At 37.6% G+C, this 18,631-nt stretch overlaps 1 protein-coding gene across 1 annotated transcript; it reads right to left on the reverse strand.

Moving 5' to 3' along the window:
* Nucleotides 1–11,450: 11,450 nt before the first annotated feature.
* Nucleotides 11,451–12,456, reverse strand: LOC113780194 (probable disease resistance protein At1g58390). The gene is made up of 2 exons (XM_027326008.1): nucleotides 11,919–12,456; nucleotides 11,451–11,596 (listed from the first exon to the last, which is right to left on the reverse strand). Exons 1-2 carry the CDS (start codon nucleotides 12,454–12,456, stop codon nucleotides 11,451–11,453), a joined length of 684 nt encoding a protein of 227 aa, XP_027181809.1.
* Between the last annotated feature and the right edge of the window lie 6,175 nt (nucleotides 12,457–18,631).

The following is an 18,631-nucleotide window of genomic DNA, read 5'->3' on the forward strand; positions in this document are numbered from 1 at the left end:
TAGTTCATACTTGATAAACAAAATCCACATGGAATAAAAGCAAAATCTGCGGCCATCGTTCTTGCTCGCGCGAATTCAACTCGGCCGAAGGAATAAGGAAAATCGAGAAACTACGGAGAGTGATTCAATCTCTCAATTGCCGTTGACATGTCAAAGGAAAAGCTACTATAAAGCTAACAAGAAAAGTCAACAAAAGCCACATTGGCTGCTGAAATCCGTGAGGCAACTACTACTAAGAAGCCCAAGAAAAGTCAAAGGAAACAATTCCTTGATATTCCTGCCATGCGCAGGAGCTCCTTGGTCAAAAGTCCAAAAGGAAAAGCAAATCTCATGCTAAGCTTCAGCTCCCTCCTGTGCGGCGGCCTCCTTCCGGAGAGGAAGAAGAAGACTCCCGACTCCAGCCCTTCGTTCCTTTTTTTAATGTTTTTGTCTTCGGCAATTACTAAAATGGGCACAAGTTTGCCTTTGCCAACAATGCCCCTGGGATAAGCTCTGTGCCTTAGACTCTTTTTCTGTTAAATTGGCACTTATTATCATATTTTCGTTCTACTCCCTGAAATAAATGCAAAATATCAAAAGTGAGTAGAATCTAGCAATTAATCCACAATAGGTCAGATAATAGGGAAAATTAATAATAAAATAAATGATAAAATTGCAACCTATCAATTCCCCCACACCTAAACCATGCTTGTCCTCAAGCATGAGAACAGCAGACAAGTACCAATATTTGATAGTGACTATTGCTCTATCTCACAAATTGCCAAGATACCAAGAAAAACAATAATCAAGCATCAGTGAATAAGATCCAAGAAATATCACTTTGGTTAGCTTCTAAACCACAAACTCCTCTAATTTCAGGTTAACTAATCTAAGAAAAAGAAATGACGCATAACATTTATCAGCAAATGGTCCAACTATTAACCAAAATCTCAACATTAAATCCATAATTCGGCAAGCTGACTTTTATTACACACTAACACAACCTTCACTTTTTTCACATTTTTTTTCTACTTTTCTCTTTTTTTTTTCCTTTTTTTTTCTTTTTTCAATAGTAACAAATGACTTAGTCGCTAGCCATTTGAGCCTTTTGACGCGAACTCCAACATTGGCCAGATGAAGGAGCCCGGTTACTCAGCTTCTATCGCCACGTGACCACGTACTCATAGGAACTATTACCTTTTGACGCGAGAATCAACACTTTTAGGTGCAGATCCTCGGTTACTCAGTAGTAACTAATAGCGGAGTACAGTCAAGTTTATTCATAGCTAAAAATCACAAAAACTCAATATAACACAAGAACCAAAAGAAAACTTGCATCAGCTAACCTCATTTTCAAACATGGAGAACTAAAGTTAATAACCGGACCAATTCACATGAAAATGCCAATAATCATTCCCTATGCCTAGGAAAGTTAACCAAAAATTATAAGAGTAAAACAATCATTGATATTCACCAAAGAGATGTTTTTGGATTCAACCACATTAACTTGGTACCCTTTTATTATTAAAACTTGGCAAAAGTAGAAATAGAGGCAATAATCCAACATCAAACCTTGGCATGCACTTACGAGCCAATCACTAAAAAGAAGAAAAAATGAACGAGAGGTGGACAAATAACAAACTAAAAATAAAGAACTAGTATAGCTGTCCCCCCCACACCTAGATCCTACATTGTCCTCAATGGAGGGATTAAAGCAATTAAAGCGAAGAGGGCAACGAAACTTCCCTCACGAGTGGCGAAAGGATAGGAGGGAACAGTGGAGGGAAGCCGAGTTCTGAGACATCCTTGCCACTTGGCGGGTGATGTTCGTCATTCGTTCATCTACGTTGTGAACCTGTGCTTGTAAGTGGCGCCACTCACCATTGACGCCAATTATCACCCCAAACAACAAAAGACAGAATATCCAACAAAGATAGCAATCACCAACGCACATTCATAGTCACCGGTGTTCCCCAACTCAACAATTAAAAGCAAACACGGGCCACCCAAGCCCAAATATGGTCAACAAAGCAACAGTTGCACTCCAAAACTAACAACCAGCAATTATTATCAACAACTAGAAACTAGCAAGGTCACGTCAATAAGCACAGGGGCTACCCAAATCAGTCAGTCAACAAGCAAACTCGGGCCATCCATACTCTCAACAAATGCATTCTAAAATTTCAACAAATGCCTCCACCAGTCAAACCATAACAACTGCCCCAATAATATGCTAAATTCAGCAATAGAAGTGTAGAAAATTAGCAATAGCAACACAGTCACACAGTCTTGGCAATTGATCAAATATCCAACCAACTAGAGTTAACAAGTTCCAGATAAAATATTCCAATAATAGCACTTAAAGACTCAACAAATGCCCCCAGCAGTGGGCCTCAAGAAGTGAACAAGTCAAGCAATAGTAGTGGAAAACTCTGACATTAACAACTGAATCTCAAACCCCCAGCTTCCAAGCAGTCAGCCAGTAGAGTAGAATTAATCTAGTGGAGTCAAAATACCCACAGAATTGATGAAACAATTCCAACGGCTGGCCCAAAGTAATGAGAACTCCAACTCACAGTCAAAAGTAAACTCGGCCCAACTAAAATTTCAACAAATATCCCCAGGAATTTCAACAAATGCTATAGCAGATCAAAGCAGTAGTAAAGCAATAGCCCCAAGTATGTACTAATCCACCAGTTGGGAACCCCGGCCACTGAGGTCACAAACAATGGTCCCAAAATAGCAATATTAACCAATCACCAGGATGTCTTCCATAATTAATAAATGCTACCAATCTCACAAGTAAAACAAGCGGCCAGATATTCCAATTCAACATGCAAAAGCAGAATCAAATCGCCCAAATGTCACTAGACAGTTGCAGTATTTCAGCTCACCCAAATTCCCAACAAATGGCTCCAGTTGGCCAATTAATTGCACAATTTCACCCAACCCAAAAGAAATAGCAATTCCAAGCGAAAATAGTCCGACCAGTACCACTGGTGGAATTCACCAATTGAGAAAATAAACTTCAATCGTCAACAACATTAACTATTGAGCAACCCAGGCAGCACCAATTAGTTATTAAGAGAATGGGGGACAAGTTCCAATTACCTCCACCTTGGACGACAACCAAATGAAAGGGGACAGCAGCGGGTGGCGTGCGGCGACTGTGGAGACCGAGCTGAAGCCGAAGGTGGAGCGCTGGTGGACTGGGCAGCGGTGGAAGAAAATAGCCGCGGCGGGCGACCTCAGCAGAGAGGCGGCGCGCAGCGGGCGGCGGCAATCGCGGCGAGCTCAACCCGGGTTCCGTGAGGTGAGAGCGTACGCAACGAGGTGAGGGTTGCTGCTGCGGAGGTGGCGTGGGGTTGAGCGAGGGAGATGGGCGCGGAGCTGTGGTGGCGCTGCTTGCTGGGCAGAGGTGCGCGAGCTCCAGCAGCGGTGAGGGTGGCGTCACGCGATGGTGGTCGTCGCTGGTGCGAGGGGAGAGAAGAGATGGTCGCTGCTGTGAAGTGGAAAGGCGGAGTGCGCGGCGCAGCCGGCTGCGACGCGCAGCCATGGTGGCGTGCGGGCTTCGGCCGACGCAGAAGGAACAGGGGAGAAGGAAGAAAGAAAGAAGAAGAAAGAAAGAAAGAAAAAGAAAAGAAAAGAAAAAAAAAGAAAAAGAAGGAAAAAGAAAAAAAAAATTTATTTTTTTTTTTTTTGGGTAAAACTGAGCTACGGTGAAAAAGGGGGAAAAAAAAAATCTCTTCTTTTTTTTTTTTTTTTTTTTGGTGGAAAATTTTTTTCATATATCATTTCTTTTTTTTTTTTATTATTGACAAAATTTATTTTTGAAATTCAAAAATAGTGATTAACAAGAAATCAATAATCGTTCTTGAGTTTTTTTGAATACTTACCTTTCCCGTGAACGTGACGCGGGCACGTCAAGAGAGCTCCTAGAAGTTTCTGGTCGTGAGCTTCCTGCACATCACCACGCGGGCCCGTCATGAGGGCAAGAGAGCTCCCAGAAGTTTCTGATCGTGAGCTTCATGCACGTCACCACGCGGGCGCGTCATGACTGAAGGGCACCTATAAATCAGCAAAAACGAAAACTGAAACCCAAAATCAGTCGAATTCAAGTAGAGCACATCTAAACTACCACACGAAAATGAACAAACAATTAAAAGGAACAATTGGGTTGCCTCCCAAGGAGCGCCTTTCTTTAATGTCTTTGGCTAGACATTATCATGTTTTGCTCATGGAGGATAAAATCTTGTGGCTCGTCTTACTGCTTCATCCTCTATATAGTCCTGATAACCCTCGTAAATAGAATAATCCTTGAGCATACGAGCTACGGGCTTCCATGGACTAGTGAATGGCGCCAAACGAGTCGATGATAATTTGCATTCTCCATTCACTCCTCCCTCACTTGCATTTATTGGTTCAAGATATCTCGCCATCGCCACTCTTAATTTATTCCTGTCATGAAATTCAAAATTGTCTGGTATAATAAAGTCAATTTCGTTAACAGGAATTGAAGAGTAAGAGTCAGGAGAATATTGATGAAGGAGTGGAGGAGATGTCACCGCATTTGGAGATTGTTCACAGGATTCTTTCAAGTGAATGGGTTGCGGTTGGGGTTCCATTTCTTCCTTTTTGGCTTCTTTTTCAACTGCATCTGTAGATTCCTCATTTTGACACTCTTGCATCTCCTCATCACTAGTCAAGCAAATTGCACTCTCATTTTCTTCTAGATCAACAATGGTTTCCGAGGGCAATTCTTCCATTTGAGAAGCCAATCGATTCATTCTGGATGTCAATAGACATAGTTGATCTGCCAGATAACTCATTGCATCCTCTATCATCTCATTCCTCATTTGTGTCTCCTGTTGGAATCGGTATGTATTAATAAATAATTCACCCAATTCCTGAAAAGACATACCTGACATGGACGATGGTTGTTGAGACTCTTGCTGTTGAAAATCCATTGGCTCGGTCGCATAATCAAAATTGGAATTATCCCACCATTCTTGATCATACCCGTTTGAATAAGGGTCATACTGCGTTTGATATTGGGGTGAAAAATCTCCAAAAGTATCAAGTGGAGAACTTAGAGTATCTTGAAATACGGGGCATGTGTCAGTTGAATAACCTGAGTCAAAATAAGTTTCACAATTTGCAACAACCCATTGATCATTAGGAAAAACATGAGTCTCAAAACCCCATTCAGAAACAAAGTCCAGTCTATCATCAAAATATGGAATGTTAGCAGCCATAAAAAAAAAATAAGAGAAAAATAAATTAAAAAAAATGAAAACAAAATAAACTCAAAAAGAAACAAATTAATCTGGCACCAGTCCCCGGCAACGGCGCCAAAAATTGACAGGTTGTCGAAGCCTGTGCAATAATAAAACCTGCTCAAACTAAAAGTAATTTCTGTAGATAGCAGTAAGCAGGGTCGAATCCACAGGGACTGGGAGTAATTGTTCCTTTCCAAATTCACAGTGACAAAGGGGGTGTTTTATATCAGGAGTGACAATTTAAACAATTTAACTAAAAGTAAAAAAATAAAATAGCCAACTAGAAATTAAATAACAAATTACTAAAATCTAATGAGTGATAATTAAGGATCTAGCCAAGGAATAACTTCAGCAATGGTTCACCTAATTGATCATCGATAAGCAAAGGCAATTCCAATTATTTACTAATAAATAGGTTATAACTGCCAAACAAGCGATGACAGTCAACCCCTCCTTACTGTGTCGATGATTAAGGTAAACCCGTTAATCACTGCTCTAATTGAGAAATAATCCTAGGTACGCCCATAGAATTTAATTCCCCAATTGCCTTACGTATTAGAGGAGCCCTATTCTAATCAAATAACGCACTACCAGGGTTATTTTAGATTAGCCCGCGTATTCCCCTGACACAAGCCTAATCGTGCCAGTTGTCACTATTTCAGGACAATTAAACAATTACGGATTTAATGCCTTAATTGACAATAGGTTACCAAATCAATTAATTATCCGGATCCAAGACAATCAATTAATTAAATAATCATAAGCATAGCAATCAAGGAATATGCGAATACCAATAAATAAAAGAAAAAGATTAAATTAAATCGATCTCACAATTTTTAGGTGAACCAGAGCCTTCGTTGCTCCTTGACTAGAATTGGAAAATTAGTTCATAATTGATGAAAGGGAATAAAAGCAAAATCTGCGGCCATCGTTCTTGCTCGCGCGAATTCAACTCGGCCGAAGGAATAGGAAAATCGAGAAACTACGGAGAGTGATTCAATCTCTCAATTGCCGTTGACATGTCAAAGGAAAAGCTACTATAAAGCTAACAAGAAAAGTCAACAAAAGCCACATTGGCTGCTGAAATCCGTGAGGCAACTACTACTAAGAAGCCCAAGAAAAGTCAAAGGAAACAATTCCTTGATATTCCTGCCATACGCAGGAGCTCCTTGGTCAAAAGTCCAAAAGGAAAAGCAAATCTCATGCTAAGCTTCAGCTCCCTCCTGTGCGGCGGCCTCCTTCCGGAGAGGAAGAAGAAGACTCCCGACTCCAGCCCTTCGTTCCTCTTTTTAATGTTTTTGTCTTCGGCAATTACTAAAATGGGCACAAGTTTGCCTTTGCCAACAATGCCCCCGGGATAAGCTCTGTGCCTTAGACTCTTTTTCTGTTAAATTGGCACTTGTTATCATATTTTCGTTCTACTCCCTGAAATAAATGCAAAATATCAAAAGTGAGTAGAATCTAGCAATTAATCCACAATAGGTCAGATAATAGGGAAAATTAATAATAAAATAAATGATAAAATTGCAACCTATCATATTTAAATCAAGTATCACGTTGATAAAGCATTTAAATCAAGTATCATGTTCAATCATATACTTGGAAGCACTCACCAAAGACTTAGTACTTGTCAAAATCACGCTCAGGTACAATTCCTTGGATGGAGTCCAATCTGCGATAAAATACCATTTAACAGTTTAAAACCAATTTGGGTTCAAAATATAGAAGCTTCCCTTCAAGAAAGTCAAGTAAATGAAACTCATTTAAGAAGTATTCATTTTGTTTATCACACCCTAGAAAACTCATGCTCACTCTTTTAATTTTGGTAAAGAAGCGATTAAAACTTTTAAGTTCGTAAAGTGGTCTAAAAGATGTGGAAAACATATTTCGAGTGGTCGCTACTTTCGATTTTTAAAGGGGACGAGTTTTGGGCAAATTTCAGCTTATATACCTCTTACTAAAGAAAACTCGAATACCATAAACAATCGAAGTTCGCTTCAACCTCGAGTCATCGCTCAAGTCTCGAGTTCACTCGCCTAATTCTCAAGCGAAAATTTGGGCGGCATATCCTTTGTATTTATCTATTTTCCCATCCAAGTACAACTTGGATTAACAAGCCAACAAACCTCCATTCCAATCACAAGTGATAACCAACAACATACATCTATTCAAGGCCTCAAAACCAACCAAACAAACCAACTAATAAACTTATCACCATGGATGTCAAAGCTGGAAACTAGTTTAAAGAAGAAATTATAAGTGGCAGATTTATCATCCTTCGATGTTTTGGTCATAACTGTAGCTAGGTATATCAGATCGAGATAAATTTTATGGTGTTTCGAAGCTAAGATAGAGATCTATCTTTCCTATGAGACATTGACACCCAGTTCTCTCATTTTCAGGGTAAAAAATGGATGGTCAGAAGCACATGAAAAAAATAGGTCAGGAAAATTAGAGTTTTTGTGCAGTCAGGAGTACTCTGGCCAAATCATAAGCTAAATTGATCCAATTGATCTGAAATTTTGTAGGTAGAAAGTTAGCTCAAATCCCTATAACTTTTATGTTTTTTCCAAAAGTTGATTCAGTCTAAAACATGGAGAAATTCGCAGCCCAAATTGATTCCAAAAACAGGGCAGAACTGACATTCACCACCAAATGTTGGAAATTCAACTTTCAACTCTAAAAAGTAACAATCAAGTCATTAGTCACTTCACCAATTTCATATCTAAGCTCAATAACATCATTTACTAGGTAAACAACAATAATCAAAACTGAAAAATGCAAACCCTAGCTAAAAATTTCACTATACCAACAAAAACTAGAAAATCATCCCTAGTATGCCAAGACTCAAAACTTGTATACCATATTTAGTAAGATTAAGAAAGAGAAAGGGAGTGGATCATCTTATACCTTCCAATACTTGTTGCTAAGTGAAGAACCAAACTACCACAAGTTTCTTTCTCCAAAAACTCTCCACCAAAGTTCCTCATCCTACTTCAAAATCAAATTTTATGGATTGATTTGCAAGGTTGAGGTAAAAACTCAAGGATCAAGCAAAGTTGTTATGGTGGAAATGGAGTTTTCCCTCTTCCTTCTCTTGAAGGGAGGTTCGGCGAAGAGGAACAAAGAATGAAGGGATTTTTAGTCCAAAGTTCCAAGATAAAGACCAAAGAAGTATTGGTCAAAAGTTGCATAGATGTTCAACACTTGGCACCACCAAAATTTCTCTTGTTTTTGGTTTCTTTTCCTCTTGTTTTTAGGTCAAATATTTCGGCTGCTTGAAGGGTTAATTAGGGGCTGATCAGATGAAATAAAACCAAGAGGATTAGGGCAAGAAAGTAGTGGTCAAGTGGGGTGTTCGATCGGTAGCAAACGGTGCACGTCGGTTCATGCCGATTTTCCTTAACTCTCGCGTACTTATGTTTTAACTTGTGATTCACTAACTTATTATTAGCACTTATAATCACACACTTCCTCTTACTTAATACTTGCTCTTATCCACCAAATTTAATACACACACCTCACCAAGTGATCACCCTACCAAAATACGCGAAAACCCTAGTTTACCCTAACTATAAAAGAAAAGGTAAAACTCTTAATTCTATTATTTATTACAACTATTGAGGGAGTAAATGAGTAGTAAAGATATTATAAAATAATTTAATCAAAATAAGAGGGAATTTTAAGAAAATATGAGCAAATTTTCTAGTAGTCACACTTGGCACAAGAGTTGGGACCGTTAATAGTCCCACACCCCATTCCCCCAACTAAGTGCCAAACCTTGTGGGCTTAAGTAAGGGATGGAAGTTATACCACAAATCGCTAGAATCGTGTAGAAGATACTAGAATCTTGTGGGATGTTCTAGGCTATTCAAGAGTCATGTGAAATAGTCTAGAACACTTTTGGATAAGAGTAAACCTTGTAGATAAGGTTGAATCTTGTGGATAAGCATGAGACTTGTGTAGAAGTCTCTAGAGTCCAAGTGTCCATAAGTGTGTAGAGATTTCTAGAGATGTGTAGTGTTTTGACTTGCCTATAAATAGGCCAAGCCCCTTGCCATTTGTAACAACCTTTGTACAAGAAGCTTTGTGTAATATAAACTTTCCTCTGCCACTTAAAACTTCTATCTTGGCCTCCTACTCTTACGCTTTCGCATACTTGGGTTTAGGCTAAACTAGCCAACCGTTCATAGCTTAAGTCTTGAACGGTACTAGTGTCGCATGGGGTGTTGGCTTGTAGGAAAACAAGCGACCCGTGACAATAATAACCCCATAAGGTTGAAAACCAATTGAACACATTTTCTAAAACGAATCCAAGGCCTCATCAGCCATACTTTTCCTGACAGAGGTACCATTCATCTAGATCCAAGACACCACATCTCTCACATTACTCTCAAGGGAAACTGTTTTTGCATTTGCAACTGCCTTTTCTCTCTCTAATGTATCAATGCATTCCTAACTATCATATCATCCACAAAACTCACTTTCCAAATCTTACAATGCATTAATAATCCTATTTCAGTTCCACTCACAATCCTACAACCTTTCAACAAAAAAAATCTTTTCTTATCCATTTCGACATCTTGGATAATCATTTTATTGAGAAAGAACAAAGCCATTTCAGGACATAGGGAATTGGCATAACACTTTGCTTCGCTTTACCGATTGAGTATCAAAAACATTCACAAAATAATCCAACTTGTAAAACTACATTAAACCAAAACCATGTCGCGGGTCTACATAGAAACTACCGTAAAAACACATCAAAACCATGTCTCAAGTCTACATAGAAACTACTGTAAAGACACATCAAATTATCTAGGCTCCATCATCCATCACTCAAAGGACCTGCGTATTAATGTAAAAATGACTATACGACAAAAATAAAAGATGACAGAGGCAACGACCATTATACACAACATCGCAATCAGGTAATATAAAACTCCAATATAGTGCAGAGCATCAGCGATGTGATCCCATGGCTTCCGTCACCATTGGCGCTACCCACGCATGCATCAATTGTAGAGCCACTCTACCATCAAATCCAGGATCAGGAGAAATTTTCAAGTTGATGATGAATTTTAAAAGTTTCTACAAAAGGGATGTTTTAAGAGTAGAATTCCACCAAAGGGTCACAAATGCGAACTGAATGAGTTTTGCATTTGTTGAATGTGGTGGTCTAATGAATTTTCAATTCGCAAATGAAAAAAAAAAGAATTACTTCATATCTCACATTTGGGAAATGCGAGGTCAAGCTCAGTAACCTCATATTTGTCAAGTGCAAGGTAATGGACCTAGCATAGGGAGCCTTTTATTTTTCAATTCAAGGCTCATGCATTTCTTTTCTTTTCTTTTTTTTTTTGCAAAACTAAATAGGCCTTTTTTTTAGTGTGAATTTTGTTTTTTGTTTTGTAAAATTATGGAGGGTGAATTTGTAAGTTATTAAGTGATTGCCAAAAAAATCCATTGATATTGAATTTTACATTAAAACCATAGTGACTGATTATTGATGTAATCAAGGGTAAATCATTATTTTAGCATTTGCTAAGGAAGTACTTCAGCGAGACTAGAGCAAGAATATCCTATGTCTCTTCTGCCCAAATTAATTAAATATTAATCTTATAAAATTCAGGAATAGGTTTTACAAGAATAGATAAACGTTTGCTTGATTGTTACTATTACCAATTTACCGCTAGCAAACATCCCAGGCAGGAGAGACCTTTTTTCTGCCTCCTTTTTTTCCCTCTTGTGGAAAAGTAACAGGCAATTATTGTAACAAGCTTACCTAAATAATTTTTTGTATAATAATATTATTGCATTGATGGAAATAATATTTAGTCAGTCGAGGAAAACAAAGCACTTTGAGTCATGTTCACGAATTAAAGGCAATACATCAAATGGCATCATAAACAAACTTACACACCTAAATACGTAAGTAAGATTTAAAAGTGCACTTTAAGTTGAATTTATATATATGACCTGTTTATGGTTGGGCAAGAGAAATTTTTCAAATAAGAAACCAACATATTGATCAATTTTAGATTATGGTGGAAAGAAACAAGGACATGTGAGAAGGGTAAGCAGAATAATTATAAGAGAAAAAAAATTAGAGGACGAAGTAAAAGTTGAGCAATGAGTACCTGAATTCTGGCATTAGAATCAGAATATATTCATGCTGGAAGGTTGGATGACTCAGCGGATTTCATCTGAAGCCACATGACTTATTTTATCATAATCTGGTCCTTGTTCACCATTCACCACTTCAACTCTGTTTATGAATTCTCTGGGCATGGTGAGAAGTTTTAATTCTTTTAGGATAGTCAAAGATTTTAATCCATCTGGAATCATTTCCAACTTCTAACAATGCCTAATCTGTAAACTTGAGAGCTTCGGCATGGCCCCTTCATCCATCTTCCGTTTGTCTAAGCTCCTCAAAGAATCAAGTTCAAGAACTTTGAGTAGCGGAAATCCCATTGCGTGGCATGTCATTTCTTTCCCCTCAAAACAGGCTTCATGACCCATGCAACTCTAACTTACTGAGGCAAGGGGGAGGAAACAAGTGGGATGGTTGGTAAACTGGTAACTGCTTGCATAAAGTACCCCAAATCTCTATTTCATGAATGTTCTTGCTGAACAACACTCGTTCAAGAAAAGCCATACCTTTCTGCCTGTTGGAGTTGATCCCAAAATCATGAACCTTGATGGTAAGTGAGCTGACGCGGAGGTGGTTCAAGTTTGATAAATGGTTGATGAATTGCTCCAGGTCTTCAAGATTCTCATGGACAATAGCTTTCAAGGCTCTAAGAATATTGGTCAGTTTGGATAAATCTCTAGGGAGGCAGAATCTGCTGTGAAATGATCCAAGTATCTCCAGGGACATGCCCAACCCATCTAACTGTAGCTTACGGTTGGAGTGACAGTAGGGAAGGTAGAGATGCATTAAACGTCCCAACTTCCACAGCACATCAGGGATTGTTGAACATTCACTATCACTTAAATCAAGGGTTTCTACGTACTTTAGATTGCCCAAGGAATATGGTAAGGTCAAATCAGTACAACCTCTCAAACTCAAGCATCTCAAGTGGATAAGATTGCCTATGAATTGCATGAGTGATCTTGAATAAAAGCTTTGGGAGGCCATATTGGAGTTTTCAACAACCAAAATTCTAAGCATCTTCAAATTGTTAACTTGGGACATTATTCTCCTCCCTGGAAATTGTTTTTGTTGTCTCCATTCATTGGTTCACACACAAATGAACGAATATGCTTTGTTTGATCTTTGTGCAGGGGAATATATACTTTTGTGCATAAAACCAGCAGATCGGAAGAAAAATCTCAAAGAACTCGGTGATAGTGGAGTTGTTCGTGAATCTGGAAGGAAATGGCTCTAAGATCAAAAGAAATGAATGGAGCACCACCACCAGATTACTGTATGTGATTTTTACCTCAGGTAGCATTATGCATGCAACTAATTTATGCTTATATTGTAAGAATGTGATGATCAAAGGTGATATTTTCACTTGGGAGACAAAGAATGTCTTCAATTTTGGATTTTTAAGTAATCTAGCAAAGCCATAAAAAAAACAGAGAAGTATTATTTCCTTTTCAATAAAAAAACTTGTCTACCATTTTATGTGGTTCCGTATGTCTCTCTGGTGTGGGTTGTCATGGTAGACAATGTTGGTTTGAATGAGATTTCGTAACATGCTTTTGTGGTGCTTTTGTGTCCGTAAGTCTCCCTGCTTTTATATGGCAGGGGGTGTATTATTGAAGTGTCTTGAAGCAGATTGAGTGCAAATTACCTGTGAGTGATAAGTCATGATATATATGAATTCAAGTTCTGTGATTTTGTATTTGTTAAATGATAATGGTTTTAATCTCATGTTCTAGGTTGAAGGTGTTGGCCCCACTGCTAAGAAGAAAACAAGAAGAGCAGTGAAAAAAGCTGTACAGTTTTCTTGTAACTTCAATTTGATTTTATATTCTTACCAACATAACAACTGCACATACTCATTACTTGTACTACTGTTGTGCAGGGAAAAGGCACTAGACGTGTAGGAAAGAAAGGGACTTCATCACAAAATAGTCAACAAGCTACTGAGAGTTGCTTAATTTCTTCTGCCCCTGTTGTTGAACCTAACTTACATGAGATTTTTGGAATTGAGGATCCACATATGGCACATATCAGCCAACCAGTTGCTCCCATTGCTTCTGCACCATTTAGAATTAGGGATGTTCACATTCATGTCCAACTCCCCAAGACCAATGAATGTGGTGACTAGTCTAATGTTCAAGGAAAAGCAAAAGTGAAGTAGTTATGTATTTCATTTGTTGATGATCAGACTTAGTACTTCTTTTGCTATGTTGGAAGTAATGCAGATGTTGTAATTCTGCTTGTTTTGTACTTCTTTTGTCATCTTGTGTGATGATGTCAAGAATGTATATTTTGTAAGGGAGAATTGGAGGTCCCTTTTATGGGAGAAATCTGATTACTATTGCTGGTTTTATGGGAGAATTGTTGCAGTTTCCTTCATTACTTCAGTTGTGAATATCTTGGCATCATTGTGTTTTACAGGGTATTTGTAAATTTGCTTATATTGCAAAATGCTGCTGTCAAACTTACACCTGTGTTGCTGGATGATGCAAAGGTGTAGTTGAGATTTCATTTTCTCTTGGGATTACAGGAACATCAGCAATGGCTGTGGCTGATGTTTGTTTTTTTTTTTCTTTCCTTTTTTGGGGTGAATTTCTTTGGTACAATGTACAAAAAAGCTTGTTGCAGTTTCCTTTTTTTGGGTGAATTTCGGACTGCCATCATATGTTTTTAGATTACAAATATGTTTTTGAAGTTCAACTATCTAAATTTTTACAGGGGTAATTTCCAAATAATGCATTCATTTGGCCTCTAAATGCCTTACAGTAGCATTGAATACATTACTGATATCTTCCTAGCAATACAATACATCCCAACCTACACATTCATCCATTGTTGATTACTAGTAGCATGTCATAATCCGCTAAAACAAACAACAACAACAATAGATCTTAGTTTCTGGCCTTTTACACTAGCAAAACAAACAACAACAACAGTGCCAACAACACAATTGCAGAGACTAATTTCCTTTCCCTTGCTCTTAGTTTTTTAATTGTGTCATCCTTGGCATTCATGCTCCGCAGCAAACCAGGTATCAAAGCAGTGGATCTTTGGCACATTATCGGATCATACCACTCGAAATAGTTGCAACCATTTTCATCTCTTTTGCCCTTCACAGTCAAAAAAATATTGCTTCAGAAAAAAACTAAAATTCAGAATCTAAAGCAAAGAATTTGAGATAGCCCATACCTTCTTCATGCCGCAACTGAAATACCTTCTTCCAGGGTTGTTATGTGTCCAAAAGGTCATCATCATTGCTTGTAACTTACAGTGACAAAGCTTTTCTGGTATCATTACAAGATACGACCAAATACGAAGACAAGGCAAATTTGCGAACAGATGACGAAATCCAAAGCTCAAGCACTTCAATCCCAATCTGTGCAAGTCTTTGTCACTTCTCGGTAATTGAATTGGCTACAAGGGTGTCATCTTCAGTTGGGGAAGAATACAGAGCACGACAAAAAGAAAGACAGGGATAGATTGGGTTTTGTTTTGTTAATCAAAAATTTTACCAATTACTCAATTATATAGTAGACTAATACTAATTAATATAATTAACTCCATTTGCTAATTGAGTTTTGTCTTTGTTAATTAGGAATGGGGACACCAGAAAGCAGGAAATAGTTTTTAATGATTTTTCCCGCTTAAAAAAATGGAAAAAGGATTTTAAGTACGGGCACATGCTCTCACGTGACTTATTTCCATCAAAAAATGATGAAAACCCGTCAATTGTCCACTTTTGAGCAAAATTGAATAGATTGGGGACTACATTTGTTATGTGCAATCGATTGGGGAGTAGTTTCGCGCGTTGGTAATCAATTGGGGACCGAAACTCCAATTCTCCCTAAAAAAACACCAAAAACACAAAAGTTAACCTAAAAAAAACCTCATTTACAGTAACAATTTTTCACATACATTGTTATAGTAAAATATTTCAAAAATACCCTAAAAAACAGCCAATCCAAATGGAGAACTAATTGTTTACCATGCCTCATTTAGTAAATGTTTATGGCTTTAATTTACTCTATAAAAAAGCCTCAAAGCCTTTATGAATAGTAATGAGCAGCATTTATGGGCTCGCTATACCGTTATTGCGTCGAACGTTTGGGCTATTTCCATCATTTTGCAGCTGTTAGTAGTGGTGTTGCAGACATGAAGCCCACCAGCCTCTGCTTCTTTTTCTTCTCCGCAAACTCATCATCAAAAATCTCTTATTGATCTCCAATATTACATCCTCCTGTTTATCCTCCTAGCTCCCTCAGTTTGGATCTCGGCTTTTCCTTTCCCTTATCTGTAGGCTGGATTTGCCGGCCTACCTTAAGTTTATCGTCAGAACACTGCAAATTTTGGTCGGGCTTTCCCCTATCATCTTTACAGCTGACTGCCTCTGAAGCTCTCAATTTGATTGGCAAAGCACGACAACTGGACGGATCACAATTCCTTATTTCGCTACTTAATTAGTGTTATGATTTTTTTTGTGACTTTAAAATTTTGGTTTCATGTTTTGTGAAGCTGACATAGTCTAAACAAGTCCATAGAAAACCAAGTAGGAACCATTAAAACCAAAGTATTACGCATGTACTTTCTCAAATACTCGTGAGAATTTTAGCAAGGATTTGCATAATTTCTGGAAATAAAGAATAGGAACCATTTGCAGAATTTCAGAAATTACCGATGCTGCTAAGTTGGTTACATTACCAATTAAGGTGCTGTTCGGCAGATTTCATTGCTTTTTTTTGAAAATTTTGAGGCCTCCCTGCCCGATGGATTCTATTGTAGTTGCGCATAGCAGAAGTTCACAAGAAAACAAATCAGTTGTTAAGTAAAACTGTAAGCAACCCAATCACTATGTTCTCCAATGGCATCCTCTTAAATTGATAGATTAAGTGTATATTCTTTCTTATTTATACACACTCAGTCTTTTGATTTTCAGTAAGTCAATAACCATGCCAGAGTAGTTAGCAAAACTGGGAAATGGGGCCTCACAAGTTCCATTTTTCATAAGTTGGTGTAAATTAACAGTTTACTTTCAATTTATATCAAATTGCCCTTAACTTACACTAAATGATAATAATCAACTTACATCAAAGTGTACCTAATTTACACAAAATAATAACAAATTAACATACATTGAATTGCACCTGATTTACATTAAACTAGACATGATTCACACCGAAATCCTACTAATTCATACCAAAGGTCAACTTGTACAAAATGGTAGGAAACACAAATTGTGAGGCCCCGGATCCGCAAAACTGTATGCTCACACTCCATCCTAGGAGATGATCCAGATCCTAAGGTTACTGGAACTCTAGAGGTAGCTTGGTAAACTCCAAATCTGAATCTGTGGACTGGGATGATTAGTTGGGGGTATCTCTGTTAAAGTTGTTTGAAAATAAACCTGGATGAAGCAATGCCTAAGTACAGCCTATGGACTTGGTAAGAAATTAATGAGCCGAATAATAATACAAGTTTCCTTTCGCTCTTAGTATCTAAGGCGCTCCAAAATATATTTTTAGGTCCACCAATATTGGTTATTGGTTATTGTTAATCATTACAAGCCCTTCACCTCTGCTTCTTATGTCAAGAAGGCTTATAATATATGCCAACAATTGAAAAGATTCACAAGTTTTACATTAATTACCTGAGTTGGTGGTTCGACCTTCCAGCGGTATCTAGAAATTTTTCCTTGAATCAAGTTACAAAATTTTTACTCCAATCAAGTATCAACAGTTTCTCCAAGTTATTAGGTTATGTGAATTCAAAATTGCAGATTAACACTTTTGTTGGGTGTTCCAAATTCCTGAACAATTTTGGATGGTCAAATTCTGATTTACAGGTAAAAGTAAAGGTTGATGATACTCTGATATATATTGGTAGAAGTTCTACTTGCATGTCTTGCTTCTTATTGCTTGATCATTATATTGGTGGAAGTTCTACTTGCATGCCTTGTGGTGAAGTACATCGTAAAGGTACTTTCTATGTGCAGGTTATTGTTCATTTCTCATTCCATTTAAGTAAGTTTGTCATCTAGTGGTAAATTTACATGTTCATCTCAATGGCCATGACTAGGCTTAATTTATCTACTATTTCAAAGTCTATGAAGGTGAAATAGTGAATTATGAATTTCACAGGGATCAATCAAGTCTTGCATCACCTTATGTTGATTAAATTATGTTGGTATTCATTGCAGAAAAATATGTCAAATAAGGTTATTATACAGGCTATGAAATTAATTGCAAGTGTTTATCTTGTATTGATTTGTTGGTTGTTGCACTAAACAATGCAAATGCATCTCTTGTAAATTTGCATAATTGTATGACAAGTTTAACCAAAAATGGGGGCATCGCGCAAGGCCTATAAGACTAGTATTGTTAGATACATAAGAGGTTTGCAAAGCTGTTTCTGCCTTGACATATGGGCCACAAATGTCGGTCAAAGTGCACTGCACAGGCCCACGTATCCAACTCATGTCATGGGTCTGCGAGTCTTCTACAATTTTCGGCAGCCTTCGGAAGTGTATAGGAGGCCCATCATTTATATTTTTATTTTATTTTTTTGGTAATTGCTCTCAATTCTTGATTTAAGTTGTACGGTATTCTGGTTGCGGTTCGTACATGCTGCTGTGCACTTGTGGTACCGCTGCTGGATTTCTTTCAGCTTTTAGGTAAAATTTTATATCCAAATCCAAACAAATAGGTCAACATAATTGTGTCTTTGTAGAATAATTTTTATAGAAAATATTATTGTAATACTTTTGTTTGTTTAAAGTATATTCCATCAATTTTTTTTTAGAGAAGGTGGATTCATGAGGGATGCCATCAGAGCTCCTAGAGGAATTAAAAAAAAAAGAAAAGAAAAGAAAAGTAAGGAAAAGAAAAACTAGAGTAGGTCTAAGGAATTAACTAATGTTTGCCAAGTGGATTTAGAGATGGTGCAATTGGAATATATGATGCCCATAAGCTTGAGGCTCGATGTTGGGCATACAATACGGAATTTCATTGGCATTTTCCTTATCTTTACAAAAATATATTACTATAAAAAATAATCATATTTCTTCCCCCCCCCCCTTTTTTGGGTAATGCCTGACCATCTTTTACATTTATTTATTTTTTCTTTTTGGTGTATTTAATTATGGTAGCGCCACTCAATTTCTTTCAGCTATCAGACAAAAATCATATCCAAATCGAAACGAAAGGTTCTACATAATTTGCGTTTT

This window comes from Coffea eugenioides, chromosome 8, assembly GCF_003713205.1.
Source record: "Coffea eugenioides isolate CCC68of chromosome 8, Ceug_1.0, whole genome shotgun sequence".
NCBI lineage: Eukaryota > Viridiplantae > Streptophyta > Magnoliopsida > Gentianales > Rubiaceae > Coffea > Coffea eugenioides.